This window comes from Scyliorhinus torazame, chromosome 2 (assembly GCF_047496885.1).
Source record: "Scyliorhinus torazame isolate Kashiwa2021f chromosome 2, sScyTor2.1, whole genome shotgun sequence".
In the NCBI taxonomy this organism is placed as follows: domain Eukaryota; kingdom Metazoa; phylum Chordata; class Chondrichthyes; order Carcharhiniformes; family Scyliorhinidae; genus Scyliorhinus; species Scyliorhinus torazame.
Window position 1 is genome coordinate 328,849,357 of NC_092708.1, and position 18,737 is coordinate 328,868,093.

General features: G+C 42.7%; 1 protein-coding gene across 3 annotated transcripts in view; it reads left to right on the forward strand.

Moving 5' to 3' along the window:
* nin (ninein (GSK3B interacting protein)) overlaps window positions 1-18,737 on the forward strand; it is a 205,002-nt gene that overhangs the window by 112,945 nt on the left and 73,320 nt on the right. For all 3 annotated transcript variants that reach the window (XM_072489779.1, XM_072489781.1, XM_072489778.1), the window contains exon 5: window positions 12,998-13,037. In XM_072489779.1, coding sequence (XP_072345880.1) covers window positions 12,998-13,037 — 40 coding nt within the window. The remainder of the gene's footprint in view (window positions 1-12,997; window positions 13,038-18,737) is intronic.

Sequence of the window (18,737 nt, forward strand, 5' to 3'; positions counted from 1 at the left end):
TAGTATAACTATATACCTATGTAAGCAATTGCTTGTGAAGATGTTGAAGAGAAGTACTTGGTGGATGATGAGTCTGGGGAAGTTTATATAGATAGTCTGGGTCACATTGCGATCAAAAGGGAGGAGGTGTTGGCCGTTTTGAAAAACATTAAGGTAGATAGGTCACCAGAGCCTGATGGGACCTACCCCAGAATACTGAGGGGAGAAAGGGAAGAAATTACTGGGGCCTTGGCAGAAATCTTTGTATCCTCACTGGCAACAGGTGAAGTCCCAGAGGACTAGAGAATAGCTAATGTTGTTTCTTTGTTTAAGAAGGGTAGCAAAGATAATCCAGGAAATTACAGGCCGGTGAGCCTTATGTCTGATAGGGAAATTATTGGCGAGAATTCTTCGAGACATGATTTACTCCAATTTGGAAGCAAATGGACGTATTAGGGAAAGGCAGCATGGTTTTGTGAAGGGGACGTCGTGTCCCACTAACTTGATTGAGTTTTTCGAGGATGTGACAAAGATGACTGATGAAGGTAGGACAGTGGATATTGTCTACATGGACTTCAGTAAGGCCTTTTACAAGGTCCCTCATGGCAGACTGGTACAGAAGGTGAAGTCACACGGGATCAGAGGTGAGCTAGTATGATGGATACAGAACTCGTTCGGTCATAGAAGACGGAGGGTAGCAGTGGAAGGATGCTTTTCTGAATGGAAGGCTGTGACTGGTGGTATTCCGCAGGGATCAGTGTTGGGACCATTGCTGTTTGTAGTATATATAAATGATTTGGAGGAAAATATAACTGGTCTGATTAGTAAGTTTATGGACGACACAAAGGTTGGTGGAATTGCGGATATTGATGAGGACCGTTGGAGGATACAACAGGATATAGAACAAAGAACAATACAGGACAAGAACAGGCCCTTCGACCCTCCAAGCCTCTACAGGTCGATTGGAAACTTGGATGGAGAGATGGCAGATGGGAGTTTAATTCGAACAAATGTGAGGTAATGCATTTTGGAAGGTCCAGTACAGGTCAGAAATATACAGTAAACGGCAGAACCCTCGGGAGTATTAACAGGCAAGGTGGCGCAGTGGTTAGCACTGCTGTCTATGGTGCTGAGGACCCAGGTTCGATCCCGGCCCCAGGTCACTGTCTGTGTGGAGTTTGCACATTCTCCCCATGTCTGCTTGGGTCTCATCCCCACAATCCAAAGATGTGCAGGTTAGGTGGATTGGCCACACTAAATTGCTCCTTAATTGGAAAAAAAGAATTGGGTACTCTAAATTTTTTTTTAAAGAGTATTGAAAGGTAGAGGGATCTGGGTGTACAGGCCCACAAAGTGACCGCAGATGGAGAAGGTAGTCATGAAGGCATACGGCATGCTTCCCTTCATCAGACTGGGTATTGAGTATAAAAATTGGCAAGTGTATCATGTTGCAGCTTTATAGAGCCTTAGTTAGGCCACACTTGGAATATAGTGTTCAATTCTGGTTGGCACACTACCAGAAGGATGTGGAGGTTTTGGAGAGGGTACAGAGTGGTTTACCAAGATGTTGCCTGTTATGGAGGGCATTAGCTATGAGGAGAGATTGGATAAACTCGTTTTTTTCTCACTGGGACGATGGAGGTTGAGGGGTGACCTGATAGAAGTCTACAAAGTTATAAGGGGCATGGACCGAGTGGATAGTCAGAAGCTTTTTCCCAGGTTGGAAGAGTCAGTTTCTAGGGGACATAAGTTTAAGGTGCGAAGGGCAAAGTTTTGTGGAGATATGCGAGGGAAATATTTTACACAGTGGGTAGTGGGTGACTGAAACTCACTGCCGGAGGAGATGATGGAAGCAGGTACGATAGTGATGTTTAAGGGGCATTACAAAGAGGATACGGACGCCGGAAGTGTACAAGGTTTTACGTTAGACGAGCAGCATGGTCAGCGCAGACTTGGAGGGCCGAAAGGCCTGTTCCTGTGCTGTACTTTTCTTTGTTCTTTGTCTGTCACATCAACCCTTTCCAGTAAATCCAAATTAATGTAAGTTTGAGAATTCTTTCACAAAGGTGAATAGAGGACCTTGCGTCTTATGTTGACGGTCAGAAGCTGCATTTACGTTTTAAATTTGAAGAGGGAGAGGAAATAAAATCTGCTTTGACAGGGCGAACTTCCTAGATATGAATATATTTGGTATTAAGTTGGCAGCTAGGGTATGCCAGACAACACGGCAACATGGTTATTGCTCTTTTTTAAACTTTGGCTAATAGCGGACAAGTCAACAAAAACAGTTTTACATGCCTCAATCCACAGTAATGCAGGAAAAAGATTATTATTAACTTTTATTATTCAAATTAAAAGATTGCAATGTCACCTTTTCTGGGTACAAAAGTATTTGTCAAATGATCGAATGAGTGGCATTGCAAAAGTGATATAATTTGGTTCCCATTTAGATGAAATAAATAAAGCAGTGATGCAGCCAAATTGATTTTTTTTAAAACTGTGATTGAATATCAGTTCAATTTTCAATTTCTGTCAGCATCGTGTTCTTTCTGGGGTTAAGGGAGGAGGTGAGCACGGTGGTCAGCACTGCTGCCTCACAGCGCCAGGGACCCGGGTTCAATTCTAACCTTGAGTGACTCTGTCTGTCTGTATGGAGTTTGCACTTTATCCCTGTGTCTGTGTGGGTTTCCTCCGGGTGCTCCGGTTTCCTCTCAGTCCAAAGATGTGCAGGTTAGGTGGATTAGTCATGCTAAATTGCTCCTTAGTGTCCAGGGATGTGAGAGTTAGCTGGGGTTATGGGATTGCAGGGATGGGGGGGGAGCCTGGTTAGGGTGCTCTTTTAGAGGGTTGGTGCAGATTTGATGGGCCGAATGGTCACCTCCTGCACTGTAAGTGACTCTATCATTCTACGACATTTATTAGGGTAGAAGCTGTTTTGGACATGTTTCAAAGAATAACGATGCTCCTTATGACTAAGAATATTAGAAGTATTATCCTTAGTAGCAAGAATAAAATTCTGCTCCTGAAAATTACTTGTGAGGGGTCTACCGGGCCTCAAACATGTCACAAATTGTGTGTCAAATTAATCAGGTGGCCACTTTACTTTTATTTCAGGATGGTTTAGCATGGTAATGGTTCATTTCTACACCAGATCCCATAAACTTTCATTCTGCACCGCACAAATATTATAAAGCCATATTGTTTTTAATGCAAAAAAAGCTTTCTCTGAGATAAATTTCTTAAAATTCATATACTTGTGACACTAATAAATATTATTTCTGGTGTACCTAACTGTGATTTAATATTCATACTTGGATTAAATCGAGAAATGAGTGCTCTACATTTGGGAATAGTCTTTTTGATCTTTTGAGATGATTTCTTATAAACCAAATGCTTAGATATTTACAATTTGCAGATGGACTGATCTGAGACTAATGTCACTTGCTAGTTCACGAAATAGCCATAGTGCTGGTTCAAATTTGCAACTGTACAACCAGCATGATATTCACAGAATCGTTATCGTGCAAAAGGAGGCCATTTGGCCCATCATGGCTGCACCAGCTCTCTGAATGGGCAGTTCACTTGGTGCCATTCTCTTGCCTTTTCCCCAGGACCATTCTTCCTTTTCAGATAACAGCCTAGGGCAGCACGGTGGCACAGTGGGTAGCACTGTTGCTTCACAGCGCCAGGGTCCCAGGTTCGATTCCCGGCTTGGGTCACTGTCTGTGTGGAGTCTGCACGGGTCTGCATGGGTTTTCTCCGGGTGCTCTGGTTTCCTCCCACAAGTCCCAAAAGACGTGCTGTTAGGTAATTTGGACATTCTGAATTCTCCCTCTGTGTACCCGAACAGGCGCCGGAATGTGGCGACTTAGGGTTTTTCACAGTAACTTCATTGCAGTTTAAATGCAAGCCTACTTGTGACAATAAAGATTATTAAAAAATAATAATCCCTTTTTGAATGCTTCAATTGAACCTGCCTCCACCTCGCTCTCAGACAGCGTATTCCCTTGCACAGGAATCCAGACAGAGTAATAATGCTGCAATTCTAAATTCAATGTGAATTCAAAAAGTGTAGGTCTGTATTCACAAGATATTTCCAATACAATGTTAAAGGTTCCAAATATTTAGTTTATTATCTTACCTCCAAACATTGATGTGATTATACTGCATGCATTGATCTTTGCGTCTTTAGTGTTATGTTAATGAGATGCTGACAAAAGGCTGGACTTTTGTAACAGTTATTTGGATATCCTTAATTTATGAATAAGGGTCTGGTTCTATGAAACAGATGGTGTAGTGCAAAAGATTGGTCAGTTTATGCATGAAGGGTGAAAGAGGCTATGACAAGTAACAATAGCAAGTGTAGCGTGTGCTTTTTTTCAGTCCGAAAGATATGGTCTAGAATACTAAACAATGCCATCTGTTCTTTGGTTCAGCTGTGCATGTGTCCATCTGAATAATGTATTTGCAGTGATCTGCCTTCCACACGGGCTTCAATAAATACTGACTTGTATCAAACCAAGCTGTCCTCTTGATCATGCACAAAATGCCCCTACATGATATTAAAATACATAGTTTCCCTGCCAGCAAGAGTTCATTCCTGACATTCGAAGGCCGGAGCCATTTTGTTCCTGGCTTTGGGAAATTTTTAATCTGCCTTGATATAATTAATTAGTTGTGAGTTGATCTGTGTGTTAATCAAAGTACAGACGCCTGAATGCTTCTTGCCAAATACCCAAGAGCAGTAATGATTCTGAATGGCATTGATGAGTTATTTGAATTTCGGCAAGCAGAAGATTCTAGTTCAGTCATTGTGCATTTATCAATAATGGTGTTTATTGAACAGACGTTTTTGAATGATGATCGTAAATCTACTTGGGTAAATTGTGAATTGTAACTGGTATTTTTTAGAAAAACTTCGCCAGTAGGATTTTTAGAAAAACAACACTGCACAGTGGTTAGCACGGCTGCCCCACAGCGTCAGGGACTCCAGTTCGATTCCAACCTTGCGTGACTGTCCGTGTGGAGTTTGCACATTCTCCCCTGTGTCTGCGTGGGTTTCTTCTGGGTGCACCGGTTTCCTCCCACAGGTCCGAAGATGTGCAGGTTAGGTGGATTAGCCATGCAAATTGCCACTTAGTGTCCAAAAGGTTGGATGGGGCTATGACAATGAGGTGTGGGCCTAGGTCGGGGCTCTTCAGAGGGTTGGTGCAGACTCAATGGGTCGAATGGCCTCCTTCCGCACTGTAGGGATTCTATGGAACAGTCCCACCATTAAGACTATTAAGTTTACAGGCATAGGAAATACTGAAAATTGGTGTCTCTCTCTCCTTTGGGAAAATTCCATTGTTGATCCTCCTTTTATCATTTGGTGCAAGAGATCACGGGGAGAAAAATAAATAAATAACCACCAACTAAATGACTCCCGCGTTCTATCAAAGTAATGGCTCTAGTTCCCACTACAGTAATCCCTCCAATTCTGTATCCTTCCTCCACTCCACCTTCAAATAGCAAATTCTGCTTTTGGCCTAACTCTACCTTTTCTCTCTTTCCCTCCTTTCCCCTAAATTAGGTGTGATCCTGCCATACTAAACCTCCAAACTGTCTGATCTGTTACCCTTTACATATCCTCTCTCTGCATTTGTGTGCAAGGTAGCTATGTTTATGGGAGTAAATAAAGTGTTTATTTTTAAAAGAAAGATGGGGCTTGGCTCAGATAAACATTAAGCGAGAGGTTCAATATCAAATTGATTGAAGGTATTGAGTGGAATACTGCCTGATCTCAGTCCTTGCATCCATGCTGTTTCTAACTATATAAATGACCCACGTACCAAAACTAATGCAAGGTTGTCCAATTTACAGAAGGCACTGAGACAGGAAGAGTGGTTTAAATTTGCAGAAATACTTAACCACTTGCACATTCTGAGACAAATGGCAAATTAAACTGAATACAAGCAATGGCATATTAATGAGTAACACGGTGTACATTAAATGAAACCATATAGTGGTAGTGTAGTGATTAAGTTCAGACCCCAACATTGGCAAGTTGTAGAATTGGATTTAATAAATCTGATCATTTATGATTAGTGTCAGAGCTTATTTTCCCTTGAAAGCTGCTGGTTTGTCATAAAATCCCAACAGATTCCCTGAAGGGAAAGGAACTCTGTTAATTGTACCTATCCCCGCTATGTGGCTTTCGCTGCAGGTGACTCCAGTCCACTTTGTGTGGTTGGCTTTTAGATGGTCTAGTAAGCCACTCTATTGTAAATGCAGTCACTACAAAATAAAGGTTTCTCGTGGCCCCTAAGGATCAGCAGTAAATGTGGCCTGACCAACAGTTCATATCATAGAATCATAGAATTTACAGTACAGAAGGAGGCCATTCGGCCCATTGAGTCTGCACTTAAGTAAAAATAAACTATTTTTGTTTCTTGTATAATGATCTGACGAAGCAAATTGTGTTCTTGATTCATTAGTATCGTGACACATGCTGCTTTCCAGTTCTTGTATTTCTGCTGTGGTAAATTTGCATGTGACCATGGCACACAGGGCAAGTCCTGCAAGACCATGTTGAAACTTTGGTTCATGGGATCTTAATCATGTTCTACTGTTATCAGAACAACAGTGACATTTTACTGCATGGGATAAACTTCACATTTTATTCCTTTGCATTAAATCCTCATCTACAAAATTTGCTCTGTTCATCTCAGTAAAATACAATAATTCTTTTTTGGGTGTTTGAACCAGTTCCACCTCCACACATTGTGGGCGGGATTCTCTATTTCAGAAACAAGTGCTCCCGCCGGTGGAGAATCGGGACTGTGACCCGCTGGCGCTAGTAGCGTCGCTGAGGTGGTATTCTCAGACCTTTACGATGCAAAATTATGCATAGCAGTGAACACGCTGCTTACCCTGAACTTATTGGTCTCGGGCCGCCAATTTGAATGAGCAACCAGAGACAGCTCCCCCCCCCCCCTCCCCTCCTTCTCCCTGCTGATGGGGGCTCCCCAACCCCTCATGAAAGAGGGGCATCCCCTCCCCCACCACAGGAATAATGACGGTTCCAGCCCCCCCTAGCCCTCCGACACACACATGAGGGTGACCTGGCTTCTCTCTCCACACTCTTTTTTTCTCCCCCCCCTCACCTTCAGCCACCCCCTCTTCAGGCCCTGCCCACCTGGCATTGCCAATAGTGCACAGCACCATGACACTGGCAGTGAGACCCTAGTCTGGCACGCTGGACCCCAAAGGGGTTCAAAGAGGTTAGCCCCACTTATGTGCCCCTATGCTGCTGGTAGGGTCCTGGGGATTGGATGGGCTCAGGCTGTGGCTATTGGGTTGATACGGGACCCTCCCGGGCTGGCGGTTGCAAATCTGGATTGTCCCTTCCAGCCCTCTCTTCAAATTCAACTCTGAAGGACAAGTGCGGCACGGTGGATAGCACTGCTGCCTCACAGCGCCGAGGACCTGGATTTGATCCCGGCCTTGGGTCGCTATCTGTGTAGAGTTTGCACATTCTCCCCATGTCTACTTGGGACACACCCCCACAACCCAAACATGTGCAGGGTAGGTGCATTGGCCACACTAAATTGCCTCTTAATTGAGAAAAAAAGAATTGGGCACTTTAAATTTATTTTTTAAAAACCATGAAGGATTTTCTCACTCTGCACTGCTCTGCCTGACAGCTGATGAGCAGATCAGACTGTCATTGAAGATACAAGCCAGGAAGACGTTCCCTTTCCTCAGATGTGCACCCTTAGTCCTATGCATTTAAAACTGCTGCTTTTTGAAGTCATGATGTGGAGATGCCGGCGTTGGACTGGGGTAAGCACAGTACGACATCTTACAACACCAGGTTAAAGTCCAACAGGTTTGTTTCGATGTCACTAGCTTTCGGAGCGCTGCTCCTTCCTCAGGTGAATGAAGAGTTATGTTCCTCTTCATTCACCTGAGGAAGGAGCAGCGCTCCGAAAGCTAGTGACATCGAAACAAACCTGTTGGACTTTAACCTGGTGTTGTAAGACTTCGTACTGTGCTTTTTGAAGTGTTTGTGCTTTTCTAGAAAGCCCACAACACTTTAAAAGCCTTGAAATCCCCTAAGATCCTTTGAAATGTTTAGCATTCATTCAATTTCACAGTGCAGTACCTTTAACTAGCCTTTGACAGCTTAATGGTTTAAACACAGCTGCCAGGAGGTTTGTTATTTATCTTTCCCTTCAGGCTTGAATGCATCTGAAGTACCCTCCATTGATCCCAACTGTAATGTTTATAAACAACCTTATTCTGATTGACATCTGCTGGACACTTGAAAAATGCCAAGTGCTTTCCTTTCCCATTTTCTAACCGCATATTGGATTGGATTTGTTTATTGTCAAATGTACCGAGGTACAGTGAAAATTATTTTTCTCCGAGCAGCTCAAACATATAATTTAACATGAAAAGAAAAGAAAATACAGAATAGGGCAACACGAGGTACACAATGTCCTGTTTCTGGGCCAATGCGGGGTTCGCCGCCCGATCAGGATCCCCGATCTTAGGGGCGGGAGCAAAAAATTCCACCCTGTGGGTTAGAATTCAGAGGAAGTGTGGTAATTTTGAAATGCTTATGGCTCCAAAGATATGTGCTAAAGCAGTATATGACTTTTGTCATTTCAAAACTTACTTAAATGTTTCACCTGTAGATCAAATGAGCAAAGTAGGTTTCTGAATAGTATTTATTTGCACTCTAATATTAAATAAAAACAGAAAATGTTGAAAAAAACAGAGGTCTGGCAGCATCGGTGGAGAGAGAAACAGAGGGGATTATTTTCAGCCCACGATCGCCATCAGAGAACAGTAATGTGGCCGGAAGGTCCCGAGAGATTCGGGAAATGTGATTTGTTTCCGGAAAGATAGTGTTTCCTGATTTCCCCTGCCCCTCGCCTGTGACATGAGGTTCACACCCACAAAGGGCGAGATTCTAATTTAAATGGATTATTACAATATTATTAGCAGGCCTCCCCACCACCACAATCCTCCTTCACTCAATATTCATACACGGCGAGGTTTACAACAGGTTATTAAAACGCGAAACAGTCGTAGGGATCCCTTTGGGAGGCGCAAAGGGACATATAGCTCCAGAGGAAGAGGGACACGCTGGCACTGCCAACCTGGAAATGCCAGCAGGCAATTCCAGGGGCAGACCCTCATGGGAACCCCCATGGGGGGGGGGGGGGGGGGGGGGTCTCAATTTATGTGTGGTGGGGAGAGCAGGCAGTGAGTGTGAAACTTGCAAGTGGGTGGGGGGGGGGGGGGGAGAGAATGCTGGCGATACTTACTTCGGGCGGGGGGGGGGGCCTGATGTTTGACTGTAGGGGTGGGGCAGTATGCAGATTAACATTTAAGATCTGATTGGGTGACCTTTAAGATGGTGCCCTAATCTCTGTGGATCCAGATGCCGGCTTTATTATTCCCACCCTGTTAGAGTGATGGCATTAACCACACCCACTTTTTTTTTCTTTAAAGAGGCTCAAGATTTGGAGTGAAAATTGGGTCTGGATTCTTCCGCCCCGCCCACCGCAAGGACTATTTTTCAGATCTCTAAAGATTTGAAACCTTAATTGTGGGCATGATCTAACCCCCCAAAAATAAATCCGTTCCAACATTACAAGTGCCGGGAATGACCCCAGAATCTAACAGCACTCTTGGGTTTTTTCGGGCCTCAATAGGGAATGCCCCGCCAAGGCTGTACTTAGTCGCATTTGCTGCACTGAGGAACTCCGACTGGCAGCGCTCCACAGTGCAGGAAGTGATCGGGGGGCTGTTTAAAAACGGCTCCCCGATCTTTCAAATCCACGTGACCCCCAGACCATCCCAATGTTAGGGGGTCCTTGAGCACCTGCACCCCACCTCACACAGGCAGGGCGCCCCCAGGCCCGATCCCTGATGTGGGAAAAATTCCACCTGGGCAGCTTGGCACTACCAGCCTGGCACCCAGGTGGCCCCCCAGGTGGCCCAGCCAGGATGCCCAGGTGGACCTGCCAGGAGGCCCAGGTGGCACTGCCAGGTGTCAGGCTGGCAGTGCTAAGGTGCCGCCCAGATACCAACCAGCCAGTTGTCTCCGAACACCTGGCAGAGCCCCCCACAAGTGCTGTTCCGCCTAGTCCTCGTTTGTGGGGACCACTGCTGAACGGGGCCCAGCTGGTGTCTCAGTGACGCCGGTAGATCCCGTGAGCGTCGGAAGAGTTGGTGAGTTTTTAAACTCACTTAACTCTGCAAGTTTGGATCCTGTCCATTTTAGGCAGGAGCAGATCGTGACGTCTGACTAGATCTCGTCAGATCTCACGAGGCGTAATGACTGTTGACAATCCTGGAAGAGGCCTCTCCCAGGATTTACCAGCCGCATGCCATCACGATTCTGGCGGGACCTGGCCGGTACATCCACCCTGTGTTTCTCTCGCCACAGAGGCTGCCAGACCTACAGAGTCTTTCCAGCATTTTCTGTTTTTAATTCTGATTTTTAGCAACCACAGTACTTTGCTTTTAATTTAATGGTGTCCTGCTGTATGGAGCACTGAATAATAGAGAAACAGATAACGGAAGCAAAATTAGTTTTTTCGTTGAATTTGGATGGGATTTTTATTTTCCTAGAGCAAGTAATTATGATTTCAATCTGGGTTCCATTAAATACTGTGTATGTCAATGAAGGAGGGTACCTTAGCTCAGATTATTTTACAACTTTTACATTGCCAACCGGGTAATGCTCAGTAACAGGATAATTGAAATATTCCACCAGCTGCTGCAATTTTTAAAGCCACTATATTTAATCCTGTTGCTATGGAAACCATGCAGAATGAATGTTGCCTCTATTTTAAATTAGGTGGGTGCCCATCTGCAGTAGCCTGTATTTATAGGCACACTTTCATAGACTGGAATATTGTACTAGCTGCTGTTATGGATGTAATCTATCTAGTTTACTATCTGACTTTTGGCTGATGATACTGATTTTTGTCAGACTGTCTAGATGAAGGGCATATTTAATTTAACTCTAGGACTTGTATCTGTTCTGATCAAAGCAGAATATATTCCAGTTGATCAGGTGACTCCACTATAATGCAAGCAGCAACCATAATGAAGTAGCTATGCCGAGAAGCCACTTCTTTGCAATCAGAATCAGCTAGAGTCCCTTCTTTGTCTTTACATATGTCTTTAGAACATCATCAATTAGAAAAGCTTTGATATTCTGACTTTGAAATGTAGTGAATCCCAGTTAGTAAGTTAATAGAATTCTGCATTTGAATCATGCCTGTGCTTGGTATTTCTGCAGGTCCCACATAATTACATCTCGCTGATTTATTCAGTAGTTTATTTCCTAACTGGGTCCATTTAAAGGTTTAATAACCTTAAAATGAAAATAATGTTTTCAAAAATCAATGTTTTATGAATACTGTCAATTTAAAAATAATTGGCCTTGTAAAGGACAATTCGTAATCCACATCATTTTAATGAGTGCTTTCAGAGGAGTAAGGATAGGTTGCATTAATACTTGTATCAAAAAATGTTTTATGATTTTGTAGCATGGCTTTGAGGTGGTCCACGCAAAAGTACCATTCATACGTTTGTACGCTGATTCCCAAATTTGCTGGTTTTGGGTGAAATAGGTGAATTGATGGATGCCACAACATGTGGAGCTCTGGCCAAGATTATACATTTGAGTATTATTGTGTTTGAATCTGAAATTGAATCGAATCATAAAAAACCTGAAATGATGTGTGTCAACATCAGATAGGTAGTTACCTGGACTGTAGAGAAAATTAAATGTACTTAGACACCTCAACATTCGTTTTTTTTTCTGCATGTGCACAACTATTTGATAAAGTCCCATTCTGTTTTGTAATATCGTTGTACCTTTTTAGTTTAGCGAGTAAATCCTAGGCAACTGCCCTCTCCCATTTACATTTCCTACTCCTTTACAACAGGTCTTTTGCAAATTCATCTTCAGCTTCCTGGTAAACTGAGCTTCACAATCCGCAGAAGAGAGAGAGACTTGCTTCTCTTCTGCCTCCCAATGGTAAAGTTTCTGTTGTGCAGCTGGGAGTTGAATCTCTGCGCAAAATATTGCTGTTGGAAGGGTGTACTGGGTGCCATTCCACACACTTCAGGAAAAGCACTGCAAATTGCCATGTCCGTGAATACTTTTAAAATGGACACTTGTAACTCGTGCTTTACTTTTTACTTAAGGTGTTAAGCCAAGGCTCGATGGTAGCAGTGTCACCTTTAGATCAAAGGGTCATGGATTCGAGCACCACCCCAGTGATCACATAACCTAGGCTGACACTACGCTATATTGAGAGACAGCTACTCCAGCAGAGGTTCCATTAATTAAATGAGACGTTCACCAAAACCTTGTTGGTTTTCTCAGGTGGCTAGATTAATGGAAGAGAGGAGAGTTCTGCCAGCATCTTGATCAACATTTATTCCTCAACCAATATCACAAAAACAGATTAACTGATCATTATCTCATTACTGTTTATGAAAACGTGGAAGTGAACAAAGTGTATAAATTGACTCATATTTCCTCCAAAAAAAAGTACTTCATTGGCTCTAAAGCCTTTAGGTAAGTATGGAGGATGTGAGAATCGCTGCATCAATTCAGTTTATTTTTCAAAAATATACAAAACTGGAGATTTCTAGTTTTCTCTATAAAAGAAGGCTTTGTCCTATTATCTTTCATTTCTTACGACACCAGGTTAAAGTCCAACAGGTTTGTTTCAAATCACTAGCTTTTGGAGCACTGAATTCACCTGAGGAAGGAGCAGTGCTCCGAAAGCTAGTGATACAAAACAAACCTGTTGGACTTTAACCTGGTGTTGTAAGACGTATTACTGTGCTCACCCCAGTCCAACGCCGGCATCTCCACATCTTTCACTTCTTGTCACTGGGTTTTGTGATGTTCACTCATTTTAAAATTGTGTTTATGATTAAGTCTGAATTTAAATGAAATTTCATATTATTTGACGTGTCCTATTTCTTCTTTTAGTGGAAGGCTTCCACAGAAGGTGAAGAGTATGAAGCTGAAGGTAAGAATATGTTTCGAAGAAAATATCTTGCGAATACTGAAATGTTTAGGTTTTTTTAAGATATATATTTGGGTTTTTAAATTAGCTTGCTTGTTAGTTCAATCAGTTTGCGGTAAGTAGCTAAAGTGTACAGACCTAGAACATAGAACATAACAGCGCAGTACAGGCCCTTCGGCCCTCGATGTTGCGCCGACCTGTGAAACCACTCTAAAGCCCATCTACACTATTCCCTTATCGTCCATATGTCTATCCAATGACCATTTGAATGCCCTTAGTGTTGGTGAGTCCACTACTGTTGCAGGCAGGGCATTCCACACCCTTACTATTCTGAGTAAAGAACCTACCTCTGACATCTGTCTTATATCTATCTCCCCTCAATTTAAAGCTATGTCCCCTCGTGCTAGACATCACCATCCGAGGTAAAAGGCTCTCACTGTCCACCCTATCCAATCCTCTGATCATCTTGTATGCCTCAATTAAGTCACCTCTTAACCTTCTTCTCTCTAACGAAAACAGCCTCAAGTCCCTCAGCCTTTCCTCATAAGATCTTCCCTCCATACCAGGCAACATTCTGGTAAATCTCCTCTGCACCCTTTCCAATGCTTCCACATCCTTCCTATAATGCGGCGACCAGAATTGCACGCAATACTCCAAATGCGGCCGCACCAGAGTTTTGTACTGCTGCAACATGACCTCATGGCTCCGAAACTCAATCCCGCTACCAATATAAGCTAACACACCGTACGCCTTCTTAACAACCCTCTCAACCTGGGTGGCAACTTTCAGGGATCTATGTACTTGGACACCGAGATCTCTCTGCTCAACCACACTGACAAGAATCTTACCATTAGCCCAGTACTCTGTCTTCCTGTTATTCCTTCCAAAATGAATCACCTCACACTTCAGAAGATCCTGAGCTCGACCTGTAATTGTTAAATTAACGGCTCTTGAGATGAAAATAGGGCACTACAAGCCCTGAGCACTCCCGGGCAAGGGACCTTATCCCTGATCACTGAGCATGTGGCATGGTGTGAGGATGTAATTGGGCTCAGTTCTAATGTTCCCCTGGGTGAGCTACTGGAAACCAACCTGTACCCCGTTATCAATAATCCAGCAAGGAATCTAAAGATCTCAGTCTATAAAGCGGGTTAATTATTGGGGCAGGAGGGTGAATTCCCACCTGACACATGCCATCATGTACAGGTATAAGCGGTATAATATATGGGATAGATAAAATAAATCAGATCATAGGTCATAGAATTTACAGTGCAGAAGGAGACCATTCGGCCCATCGAGTCTGCACCGGCCCATGGAAAGATCACCCTATCTAAGCCCACATCACCACCCTATCCCCGTAATCCAGTAACCCCACCTAACCTTTTTGGACACTAAGGGCAATTTAGCAGGGCCAAACCACCTAACCTGCACAATTTTGGACTGTGGGAGGAAACCGGAGCACCCGGACGAAACTCACGCAGACACTGGGAGAACGCGCAGATTCCACACAGACAGTGACCCAAGCCGGGAATCGAACCTGGAGCTGTGAAGCATCTGTGCTACCGTGCTGCCCAATATTAAGTTTTTCAGTAAAACCTCCAGCAAACTGCTCTTTCTAAGAGCCAAATTGACCTACCACAAAAATGGTCAACTCCCTTCACATCAATGTGACATTGCTGATAAAGATTACATGCATCTAGAAGCCACTATCCTAAGGGTCCTTCCAATGACAACTACCACCAAAGTAAAATGTTAGGATAAGTAAAACTACAATCTGATAAAGGAACACTAGGCCTCAAATCGTATTATGTTACTAAACACAATGCACTGACCAAGCAGATTGACCAAAATGACCATTACCCAATCGTAGTTTTTCAAGAATAAACTTCGAAAACCATTTCTCAGAAATTGAATGGGCAACCATATTAAGAGGGCCTTAATATGGAATAATGATTAGGGGTGGTCTATTATTGAGTGAACGACCATCTTCCATGCCAACTTTTAATTATACAACACCAAAATATTAATTATAAATATCTCCACGTAATGTGAATTATCAAGCTTTGTAAGGGGAGAGTGTGATTGTGGTCACCTCTACGTGGACCTAACTAGTCTCTCACTCTCTTGAGATCAAGGTAATACTACTTTGATGTTGTATTAAGTAAGAGTTGATGTTTGGATCCTCTCATTATCTTTTCTCTATGGGATTTATGCTCTGCAATTTGTGTTCTTTGTAAAACCACCAAATGGCATGCTTTTTCATAATATTAAATGTATGTGTTTACTTAAATCGTCTCATCTAACTTTCCGTATCAAACAATCCACAAACCCGACTTCTACACCCTTCGGTGGGGGAATAATTTCTGAAGAGTTCTTACCCGGGCCCTTACAATATCCGGGAAATTACAATCGAGCTAAAGAACATTTAGACTATCGGGAAGAAGGTAACACTCTTGACTGACTTTCTTCCTTTGGTGGTTGGACTCCTTAAAACCCAAATTATGTGGCCTGGAGTCTAGCTCCCCCTGGCTGAAGTTGAAGGAAGTTAGTTTAGAGGTACGCCAGATCCCGTTGACTTCAAGTTAGAGGTTACAATTGTTAAAAATACCACAGTTACATAGTTTCGCGGCATCAACTATCCTTTGGTACCATTCCTAGGTATCCATTCTTAATGTCTAACTCTAGATAGTGATTATGTCTCTCCATAATACAGTGCACTGAGGCCAATTGTAGCAACCCTACCTCTGCTTTGGTTGACATCAACTAACCCAGTACTAATGAGGATAGACGTTGGTGACCCTTAATGGTCTATATGGCACAATTCTGTACAGGCACCACATTGAGTATTCAAAGCAGTCAGAGTTTATGCAAATATATTCAATGAATGCTTCATTTCACAAATTATTTCATACAACAGGTGGAAAAGATCAGACAAATGACCTTTGACTTTATTGATCCATTTGCAATTTCCCAAATAAAATGATACATTTTATACATTTTAATGGTTTATTTGGCAAGTTTGAAGGTAGGATTACTATGTACTGCTCAAATCTGGATTTCTTAGAACACAAATGACACATAATTAATGTACATTTCCTCGAGTTTTCTCATTCACTCTGCCGTTTCTGTGTAGTTGCTTCCTAAAGTGAGAGTGGATTATTTGATGATGTTACAATACAAGCTTGAATTGTGAATTCTTGGTATATCTCCCATACAATGCAAGAGAACAATATTAATACAGAATTAGTGGTCTTGATTTATTTTTACAAAAACCTCCCATAATGGATGGTGGGATAAAATCAGAAAACGTTTCCTTGACCTACCACATACGTGCCTGTCTCCACTTTCACACAGGCAAATTGCAAGGCATGCACGTGTCCCATCTTGGAACAGTAGAACATTTTGTTATCGTAGTTAAATCCGGATCCCAAAGTACAGTTGGGAGCCTGATTTAAATTTCCCAAGATTCCCCCAATGAGTCTCTTGACACTAATCCTCCCAACAGATGGCCACCAAGCTACCAACCTAAAAAGGGTGTAAAAATAATTTAAAAAAATAACTGATAGGCCAGTCAGTTTAACCTCAGTGGTAGGGAAGCTTCGAGAAATGATAATTCAGGAAAAAATTTATATCACTTGGGAAAATGTGGGTTAATTAAGGAAAACCAGCATGTATTTGTTAAGGGCAAATCATGTTTAACTAACTTGCTTGAGCTATTTTGGTGAGGTAAGAGAAAAGTTTGATGAGGGTAATACTGTTGATGCGGTGCACATGGACTTCCAAAAAACATTTTGATAAAGTGCCACACAGCAGACTTGCAAGCAAATTTTGAGCTCATGGAATAAAAGAGATAGTAACAACTTGGATATAAAATTGGCTGCATGACAGGAAATAGAGCAGTGGTCAAAGATTTTTTTTGAGACTGGAGTAAGGTTTATAGTGGAGTTCCACAGCAATCAAGAGATGAGACCCCTACCTTTCCTGATTATATATGAATGATCTCGACCTTGGTGTGCAGGGCACAATTTCACACTTTGGCGATGATACAAAATTTGGAAGTGTTTTGAACTGAGGAGCATAGTGTAGAACTTCTTCAAACAGGTGGTGGAATGGCAAATGAAATTTAATGAGAAGTGTGAAGTGATTCATTTTGGTAGGAAGAACACAGAGACAATATAAAATAAAGGGTGTGGTTGTAAAGGGGGTGCAGGAACAGAGGGACCTGGATGTATATGTGTATAAATCATTTGAAGTTGGCAGGAAAGGTTGGGAAAGCAGGGCATCCTGGGCTTTATCAATAGGAGCAGAGAGTAGTAAAGGAAGTTATGTTAAATATGTCTCAGCCACTGGTTCAGCCTCAGCTGAAGTATTGCTACCAGCTCTGGTTACCACATTTCAGGAAGTAAGCAACGGCATTAGCTAGGGTACAGAAAAGATTCATGAGAATGGTTCGAAGTAAGAGGAACTTCAGTTATGTCGGTAGATTGGAGAAGTTGGGACTGCAGAGAAGGTCGAGAGGAGATTTGATGGAGGTGTTCAAAATAATGAGGGGTCTGGACAGAGTAAATGGGAGGAACTGTTCCCATTGATAAAAGGATCAAGAAGCAGAGGGCATAGATATAAGATAATTGACAAAGGAAGCAGTGGTGACATGAAAATCGCCAAATGGTTGCAGCAAAGACCATTTGTGTCTGCACTGGCTCTAAGGAGGAACAATTTACATCTTGCCACTTCCTAGCCTTCTCCCTGGGGCCATGCCACTCCATGGCCTTCTCCTTGGGGCCATGCACATTCCTCCCTTTCAGGTAATAATCCAACTCCCTTTTAAATGCCACGATTGAACAAACCATACTCTCAGGCAGCGCATTTCAGATTCCAACCATCCACTTTGTGAAAATAGGTTTTCTCGTGTCTCCTTGCTTCTTTTGCTAATTACCTTAAATCTATGGAGAAACTCCACAGATATGACTAGCTGATTGACCTCCCTCTGGGATGCACTCATTTTATAATTCTATGATCAAACTGGTTGACTACTGTGCGGGGAATGGAAACAGAAAATATTAATGGGGTCCTGCTGTTAATATCGACAGGAACTCCTTGTATCTGTGCTTTTGATGCTCTTTCACTTCTTCCCTGTAAACATCAGGCTCATTGCCTCCCAGAACCCTTGCAGGTATTTGGGAAGACGAGTGCTGGCATGTCTTTTATTTTAAGCTATGATCAATTTTAATGTTAACGTATTTGGATTATATGATGGTTGGTACATTGCAGCCAAACATTTCTCTGTGTGAGGGGGCAGCTGACACATTCCCAAGGACTAGCTGTCCTAACTTATGAAAAACTGTATCAGATACCCGAGGAAATAGCACAATCATTTCAAAGAGCAGCAGTAGGAATAGCCTGCTAGTAAATCAACAGATACAGAAATCTGATGACCTTCAGCCCCTTTGAACAGATGGCTTAGGATTCAGGGACCCAAGTTTAAAATCCTCTGCAATGATATTCAACTGTGCAGCCGAGGAACTTAATTAGAAAGTCTCCTTGTTTTGATCGGTGGGGTGAGCTTAATTGAGTTTGACCAGCGATTAAGCCTATTTCCTGGTGGAAATGAATCCACAGCTCTGAACTGTGTTTCATTCAGCATCGGTCAACAATTTGAATCTGAAAAGCAAAGATAGCAGATGTGGGAAATGGGAAGTTTTG